The sequence below is a fragment of the Cetorhinus maximus genome, unplaced genomic scaffold (assembly GCF_964194155.1).
Source record: "Cetorhinus maximus unplaced genomic scaffold, sCetMax3.hap1.1 HAP1_SCAFFOLD_4921, whole genome shotgun sequence".
Lineage (NCBI taxonomy): Eukaryota > Metazoa > Chordata > Chondrichthyes > Lamniformes > Cetorhinidae > Cetorhinus > Cetorhinus maximus.
The window spans coordinates 1-9180 of record NW_027600819.1 but is presented as its reverse complement, the minus strand read 5'-3'; the positions used below and the strand labels follow the sequence as shown (position 1 = coordinate 9180).

Genomic DNA, 9180 nt, shown 5'->3' with positions numbered 1-9180 from the left:
TCTCCTCATGGCTTCACCCCTCATCGTCTCTGTAATCTCCTCATGGCTTCACCCCTCATCGTCTCTGTAATCTCCTCATGGCTTCACCCCTCATCATCTCTGTAATCTCCTCATGGCTTCACCCCTCATCGTCTCTGTAATCTCCTCATGGCTTCACCCCTTCATCGTCTCTGTAATCTCCTCATGGCTTCACCCCTCATCGTCTCTGTAATCTCCTCATGGTTTCACCCCTTATCGTCTCTGTAATCTCCTCATGGCTTTACCCCTCATCGTCTCTGTAATCTCCTCATGGCTTCACCCCTCATCCTCTCTGTAATCTCCTCATGGCTTCACCCCTCATCCTCTCTGTAATCTCCTCATGGCTTCACCCCTCATCGTCTCTGTAATCTCCTCCAGCCCAACCCTTTGTGATCCCTGATTTTAATCACTCCACCACTGATGGCTGTGCCTTCTGCTGCCTGGGTGCTAAGTTCTAGAATTCCCTCCCTAAACTTCTCTCTCTCTCCCCCAATCACACTCGCTTCCCCCCCTCTCTCTCTTCCCCCCCCCTCTCTCTCTCTGTCTCTCTTCCCCCCCCCACTCTCTCTCTCTTCCACCCCCCCACTCTCTCTCTCTTCCCCCCCCCTCTCTCTCTCTCTCTCTCTTCCTCCCCTCTCTCTCTCTCTTCACCTCCCCCCTTCTCTCTCTCTCTCTCTCCCCCCTCTCTCTATCCTTTGTAAGCCGCTTCTTAAGAGTTACCTCCTTGACCAAGTTTTTGGCTGCCTGTCCATCTCTTTCGATAATAGATAAAAACAGAAAATGCTGGAAATGCTCAGCAGGTCTGTCAGTATCTGTGGAGGGAGGAACAGAGTCAACGTTTTGGGTCGATGACCTTTCACCACAGCTGCTCTGATGAAAGACCATCGACCTGGAACGTTAACTGTGTTCCTCTCTCCACAGATGCTGACAGACCTGCTGAGCATTTCCAGCATTTTCTGTTTTTATTTCAGATTTCCAGCATCTGCAGTGTTTTACTAATATCACCCCCTGTGGCTCCATGTCAAATTTGAATTGAGGCAGCTTTTGCAAAATACCCTGCGGTGTTTTGTCGCATTTAAAGGTGCCCTATAAATGCACCTTGTTGATGTTGAATTGCTACCAACAATGCCAAACAGGAAAAGACCTGTTTCATCCAGCCCCGAGCCACATATCTCTGTGCTACCTCATGTGACACATTCACGGAATCGCAGAATCACACAGTGCAGAAGAGGCCCATCAAGTCTGCAACGACACTTGAGAAACACCTGACCTACCTACCTAATCCCACTTACCAGCACTTGGCCCATAGCCTTGAATGTTATGATGTGCCAAGTGCTCATCCAGGTACTTTTTAAAGGATGTGAGGCTAACCCGCCTCCACCACCCTCCCAGGCAGCACATTCCAGACCGTCACCACCCTCTGGGTAAAAAAGCTTTTCCTCACATCCCCCCTAAACCTCCTGCCCCTCACCTTGAACTTGTGTCCCCTCGTGACTGACCCTTCAACTAAGGGGAACAGCTGCTCCCTATCCACCCTGTCCATGCCCCTCATAACCTTGTACACCTCGATCAGGTCGCCCCTCAGTCTTCTCTGCTCCAACGAAAACAACCCAAGTATATCCAACCGCTCTCCATAACTTAAATGTTTCATCCCAGGCAACACCCTGGTGAATCTCCTCTGCACCCCGTCCATCATATTGACTCCCCTCCCCACCTGGAAACCATTGTCTCACCCAGGAAATGGCGATCAGTTATTGGGGGTGGCGGGGATGGGCGGGATGTGGGGGGTGATGGCACCACTGCGTGTTAAGAAGGAATCCAACTCTCACCTCCCCACCCCCCCCAAAATAGGCCTGGAGTTTCTAGGAATTAAGAAAAAGTAGCATTGAGTAAAAATTGATAGGCAAGCAGTTGCATTGGGAGAGAGCGGAGGGGTGGGATTAACTGCATGGCTCTTTCAAAGAGCACAATGGTTGCATGGCCTCTTCCTGTGCTTTGTGGTTCTATCATTTTCGGTCGGAAGAAGAATGCAGGTACTGGAGCAATAAGGGGAAATGCTGGTGAGCTGGGCTCACGCAAGCTGACCTCTTTGTTTTCCCCCTCTTTCAGGTACAGCGGGCAGCTTCTTGAAGAGGATGCGCTCCTGCAGGCTGCGAGAGAGGGGCCACGCTCTCCGCAGTTCACCGCCTTGTGTTCCTGGCTGGCGTCTGAGCTGAAAGCTGTGAGCCCGCTGGAGGAATGCATCACCACGACAACAAGTGAGAGCCCGAACGAGCTGCAAAGCAGAAAAACCCGTCAAAGCGGATGTCGTCGGGTAAAAGTCCCAACGGGTTCCTTCCGATCCTGGCCTCTTGCGCGTCCTCCAGTTTTCATCGGTCCGCCACTCACCGCCTGAACCCTCAGCTCTGAAAATCCCTCCCTATGCCTCTCCCCTCATGTAAGATACCCCTTAAAACCTACCTCCTTTTTGACCAAGCTTTTAGTCACCCGTCCTTAGGGTTGCCAACTGTGGTTAAATGTATTCCCGGAGGTTTTGTCACATGACTTGCCCCCAGGCTCCCGCCATTCGTCAGCCAACTTGTGAAATACAGCCTTCCTCCGCCAATTGGAAAGCAAAAATACTCATTACCCAATTTGATGGTGCTTAACTGTCAGCCAAACAGCCTTTTTGTATCCCCTATTTCCAATATTTTTGTATCTGGTAAAGAGAAATGTTCAAAGAAAATTTAAAAAAAAAAATAATCTTTTTGAAAGTCCCGATTTTTCTCCAGGGTTCCACACAGCCGGACCCTGGAAATTGATCTTCAATTCCTGGAGCCTCCAGGCCAAACCTGGAGGGTTGGCAACCCTACCTGTCCTAATATCTCTTTATGGCTCAGCATCAACTTTTGCCTGACAAAGCACCTGTGCAGCGCCTTGGGACATTGTACTGCATTAAAAGTGCCATGTAAATGCAATTTATTGCTGTGGTAACACCTTCTTTAGGGAAGGATACCTGCCATCCTTACCCAGTCTGCACTGCAGTAGTCCCCTTCGACAGCACCTTCCAAACCCATAACTGTTACCATCTGGAAGGACAAGGGCAGCAGACAGATGGAAACACCATCACCTGGAAGTTCCCCTCCAAGCCACTCACCATCCTGACTTGGAAATATATTGGCTGTTCCTTCACTGTCGCTGGGTCAAAATCCTGGAACTCCCTCCCTAACAGCACTGTGGGTGTACCTACACCACATGGACTGCAGCGGTTCAAGAAGGCAGCTCACCCACCACCTTCTCAATTAGGGATGGGCAATAAATGCTGGCCTAACCAGTGATGTCCACATTCCATAAATACATTTTTTAAAAAAAAAATGGCCTTTTGTAGATCCAGTCCGGCTCACTGACAGGTTTTGCCTCCATTTCGTAGGCCCTGAAGATTCTGAAACCTTCCAGCTGGAAGTTAGCGGGTTGGTCAGTGAGTTGCAGTGTCCATATCCATCTCTCACCACAGGAAATGTAACCTCTAGACTGAACAACGCAGAGAGCTGCCTCCAACTTCTGTGTAAGTACTGGCGACGCATTACAGACTGTACATCATCAAGAGAACAGGAGAGAAACTAGACCCTGCGGCCTGACGGTACCCCAGTGTCTAATGGGTTGCTTGAGGGTGTGTTTGTGTGTGGTGAAGGATTGGGGGAGGGAGGGAGGGGGGGAAGGGGGAAGGGTGAGTGTGTGCGAGTAGTGACTGAGGAAGGCGAGTGTCGAGGATGTGACCACAGCTGTTGTAGCACAGTACCACACTGGCCAGCCTAGGTTCAAACACACAACCTTCTAACTCAGAGAGTGCTGAGCAGCGCCTGACACAAGTCCAGAGTTTAGGGGCCTAAAGTGGCTGAAGGGAGAGGGATGTACATCAGTCAGTCAATGAAGCGAAGTTCAAATGAAGAGCAATAATTGGTAATCTTCACGTCGATTCCTGAAACGAGGAGCTGAGCGAGGGTTTGATCGCGAGGCTTAGGCTTGGAGACTCGCACTGATTCAGGAGTCTGGCCTACGCTCGTTTCTGAATTAAAACTTCATTGAATCCGGAAAAAAATAAACTGGACTTTGTCTGTGAGGCCCCTTGATTTTGAAATTTTGTCCCAAAAAATTCCCCACCGTCATTGTCGTCTTAAAATAAAGTCCTTTGCACCCGGCCCTTCTCTGCTATTGTGACATTGCGATAGAGTAGAACCTGCTGCTGTTGCTAGGGAACAGTCCGCAGGAGATCCTTCGATGGGGCTGCAGGTTGAAGATGGGACATGGGTTGTTTGAAGCAGGGCGTCCCCGGACAATTCAAGATTTCCCTAAACAGGAGCCTGATTCTAATCGGACCAGTAAATCCTCGCTCATGTTTTTTTTTTGAACAGGGCCCACATACAATCCCAGCACAGCACTGGGGGGAACATTCAGCCAATCCTGGTGAGCTAGCTCCTAAACTGGAGCCATGCACTCCAACGCCATTTCCTCTCCCTTTCTCTGTATTCTTGCACGTTCTTCCTTTTCAAATATAAAGGCTCAGTCGGTAGCTCTCCCCACTCTGAGTCAGAAGGTCATGGGTTCAAATCCTATTTACCCCTCCTCCTTGTTTTTTCCAATAATTTATATAGATTTTTCTTTTCCCACCTATTTCCATTATTTTTAATGTATTCCACCGATCATTTATCTATACCTTTTATGCCCTTTTAGTCTTATTTCACCCCACCCCCACTAAAGCTACTTCGCTTGTCCTGCTATCCATTCTTAATTAGCACATTCTTTTAGATAATATCACTACCTTCAACACCTCTTTGTTCTTTTGTCTGTGACATCTTTTGGTTATCTGCTCCTATCACTGCTTGCTTGTCCCTAAAACCACACCCCCCCCCCCACCATTTTCTCTCTCCCCCCCACTTAAACCAGCTTATATTTCACCCCTCTCCTATTTTTACTTAGTTCTGTTGAAGGGTCATGAGGACTCGAAACGTCAAATGTACTCTTCTCCGCCGATGCTGCCAGACCTGCTGAGTTTTTCCAGGTATTTTTTGTTTTGGATTTCCAGCAGCCGCAGTTTTTTTTTGTTTTTATCCTACTTCAGGTACTTGGTTGAGATCAAAATCTAGGCTGACTCTCAGTACCGAGTGAGTGCCTCACAGACAAAGCTGCGTTTATTATTTAAAATGATCATTTTTTATATTTATGTAATTTTAATTTTAATTTTTTTTCAGAATTGACTAAATTTAAATATTTTTGATGAGACATTAAACCATTTACATTCTGCCCTCTCGGGTGCATTTAAGAGATCCCATGGCGCTACTTGGAAGAAGAGCAGGGGAGTTCTCCCAGCCTCCTGGACAATATTTATCCCCAGGCCAGCAAATTCTCAAGTCGTCATCACGTTCCTGCTTGTGGGATCTTGCTGCGCACAAATTGGCTGCCAGATTTCCTAGGCAGCTGGAGTGCGGTCACTGTTGTAATGTAGCTCATTGGCTATAAAGCCCTTTGGGATGTGTGGAGGTGGTGACGGATTCAATACCCATACAAGTCTTTCTCTTTTTCCCTTTTCTAAAGGGTATCAGACTTTGTTTAGGAGTGGTGACGTCCGATACTAATTACTGTCACTCCTCCCATGCGTTTTGGATTCAAACTCCAGTGTCCAAGGGCAGGGTTTTTCGTTCCGCGCGCGCCCGACCCGATCGGGAGTGAGCTAGCGCGCGATGACGTGGGGCGAGCGTCCCGATGCCATCGCGCGCTCGTACGATATTTCGGCCGGCGGGTGCTCACGGGAGTCGGCAGCACGCCCGCCGACAATTAAGAGGCCTGTTAAGGCCCTGAAGCAAGCAATTAAGTTGAATTTTTCGCTGCCTGTCCCACCTTACGGTTGGCGGGCGGTCAAATCGGCCTGGTGGCCAATGCGAAACCTCAGCCGCGGCCGGGCTGAGGTTTTCAACAATAAATTTTTTTTAAAAAGCAAAATTTTTTTTAAGATTGTTTTTAACATGCCCCTCTTCGTGTCGCTGAGTCACGTGTGGGGACATGTTTATATTATTTCTAGATTCTTTATTTGTCATTTTAAAGATCTTCAGCTCCCTGAGGCAGCTCTGTGCCTTCAGGGAGCTTTAGGTAAGCGCACCACCCCTCCCTACGCATGCACAGACTTCAGCACTGGCGCTGCTCCCGCCCGCACCCCCCCTCACCCAGACAGTGCTGAGCATTTCAGCGCGCGTTTGACGGTTAACTGGCCAGCCAGTGTGAAATCCCGATCGGAGCCCAATCGCTGTTTCGCTGCCCTTCCCGGACACGCCCACGGCGCCTAGCCGACGAAGGGAAAGTTCTGCCTCAACTATTCCTTGGCTGATGGGACAGGGATAATGAACCCAGACAATCATACAGCGCCATTCGGCCCATTGTCCTTCTGCTGGCCCTTTGAAAAAGCTATCCAATCAATCCCCCCCCCTTTCTCTCTTCCCATAACCCTGCAATTTTTTTTCGTTTTTCAACTACTTATCCAATCTCCTTTTTGAAATTTACCATTGAGTCTTTATTCCACAGCTCTCGCAGACAGGGCAATCCAGATCACCACAACTCTGTGTGTTTCTTTTTTTTAAAAAAAAACTTATGGTTCTTTTGCCAATTACTGAGAACTAGTGTTCCCTGGTTACTCACCCTCCTGCCAGTGGAGATAGTTTCTCATTACCTGGTAAAAACAGATGCAAATTCTTATTCAGCCATGCCATCTGCCTCCATTCATAGGTCTCAACCATTGGTCCTCCATCGCTCTCCCTCTCCATCCTCCTCTTACCACCCTTTTACTATTTATATGCCTAAAGAAGACTTGGATTCCCTTTCATGTTAACATGTGAACATACAAATTAAGATCAGGAGTAGGCCATTCGGCCCCCCGAGCCTGCTCTGCCGTTCTATAAGATCATGGCTGATCTGATTGTAGCCTCGACGCTGTTATCTTGCCTACCTCCCCCCCCCCCAACCGCCCGATACCCTTTGACTTCTCCCTTATTAGTCAAGAACCTATTTACATCTGCTTTAAAAAATCTTCAGTGACACTGCCTCTATCGCTCGCTGGGGAAGAAAATTCCAAGGACTCATCACCCTGTGAGAGAAAAAAAATTTCCTCATCTCTGTCTTAAATGGGAGACACATTTTTAAATGGTGTCCCCTAGTTCTGGTCACTCCCATAATGGGGAACATCCTTTCAGCATCCACCCTGTCAAATCTCCTCAGGTTTTTATATGTTTCAAGAAGATCACCTCTCCTTCTAAACTCCAATGGTTACAAGTCATGTTAGTTGCCAGTCTCTTCTCATACTCTCACTTTGCCTCTCTTAGTTCCTTTTTTCATGCCCCCCCCCTGAACTCCCACATTCAGCCTGGTTCTCACTGGTATTTATCAACCAGACATTTGTCAGACACACACTTTTTCTGCTTCATCTTGCTCATTGCCTCTTTCTCAAGGGAGCTATTAAATTATTACCTTTATTAATTTATTAAACCTCCCTATAACCTTCTCTACTCTAAAGAGAACAATCCCAGCTTCTCCATTCTCTCCACATAACCAAAATCCCTCATCATAGGAACAGGAGTACGCCATTCAGCCCGTCAAGCCTGCTGCACCATTCATTTAGATCATGGCTGATCATCTACCTTAACGCCACTTTCCCGCATTATCTCCATATCCCTTGATGCCATTAGTACCCAGAAATCTATTGATTTCTGTCTTGAACATGCTCAATGATTGAGCTTCCCCAGCCTGCTGGGGTAGTGATTTTGAATACCTCTATCAAATCTCCCCTCAACCTTCCTCCCCCAAGGAAAATAGTCCCAACCTCTCCAACCTATATATCCAACTTAAGTTCTTCGCCCCGGAACCATTCTTGAGAATCTTTTTTGCACTCTCTCTAATGCAGTCACATCCTGAACTGGGCGCAGTACTCCAGTTGAGGCTGAACCAGTGTTTTGTACAGGTTTAACACAGCCTCCTTGCTCTTGTATGCCATGCCCTATTAATAAAGTTCAGGTCATTAAAATATAGTAAAAAGAGCAGTTGTCCTAACACTGACCCCTGTGGAACATCGTTAATTAACTCCCTCCAGTCTGAAAAATAACCATTCACCACTAATCTCTGGCCAGGATTTCACAGCCCTGCTGCAGTGTCTTGCCCCGCCCCCCCACCCGTCACCGGGGGATGTGGCGAGCCGTCTAACTCCCCATTCAGTTCGGCGGGACTGTAATATCCCTCCGGGCGGGAGGAGCTGTAAAGTCCTGGCCTCTGTTTTTTCCCCCTTAGCCAGTTCCCTGCCCTTGCCCCTTTTAATCCACTGGGACTCGGTAATGAATAAAGAAACAGCGGGTGGTTGTCCGTGTGCCAACTGACAGCAATTCCTTGGCTTTCAGTGTTCCTGGGCTCAGAACTGCAGGCAGCAAGGGTCCTACACGCCAGGAGGCCCTCACTGGCACAGCGCCAAGTACCGAGGGACACTGGCGATGATGACGGTGAGATCCTCCGAGAACTGCAGGCCCTGTGCCAAGCGCTGGGCATGGCTGAACCAACCCGAGACGTCCCCGTGCCACAGCTATTCCGAGACCTGGAAACCCAAGTAAGGAGGCTGGAGAATGCAGGAGGGAATGGTCGAACGCTTTGCAATTAAATTGGTATTTTAAAAAAAAAAAGACCAAATGATTCACTTGTTCTGTGAAATTGTTGATCTATTTTAAGGTTTCAGCCCCCGTTTATTTTTGGTGTTTGTGATCCACATGTTTACTCTGAGTACTAAGCGTATGTCAGATTCAGTACCAACGTGCTAGTAATGTGGCTTTAAGAGTGTCTCAGTAAGACGACATCCTGTCCAGATGTTAACTCAGCAATCTGTTTAACAAGACACAACAGGCTGTGTCATTGCAGGGACTTCAATGTTGCAGGTTCTGTAACTATAGCCTGTGTGTTCTTTTTAATGACTCTGTCTTCGCAACACACTCATGTACACGTCTATAACTGCTTGTACGCGCGTGCACATGCCTGGGGACACAGGCATGTGTAACAGACACACAGGTAAACGCGCCATTTTACCCAGACCAACTCCTTGTTTAGGAGTGTCTTGTGTTTAGAAGCTGGGTGCACGATGAATGACTCTTTCACTGTCCTGTG

The 9180-nt window shown here is 48.1% G+C and overlaps 1 protein-coding gene across 1 annotated transcript; it reads left to right on the top strand.

The window, feature by feature from the left end:
• Positions 1-2127: 2127 nt before the first annotated feature.
• On the top strand, positions 2128-8698 carry LOC144678621 (protein FAM98A-like; the record flags this gene model as incomplete). Its single annotated transcript, XM_078538356.1, has 3 exons — positions 2128-2276; positions 3428-3562; positions 8430-8698. Coding segments are annotated over 3 exons (538 nt in total), but the record flags the coding sequence as incomplete, so codon positions are not given.
• Between the last annotated feature and the right edge of the window lie 482 nt (positions 8699-9180).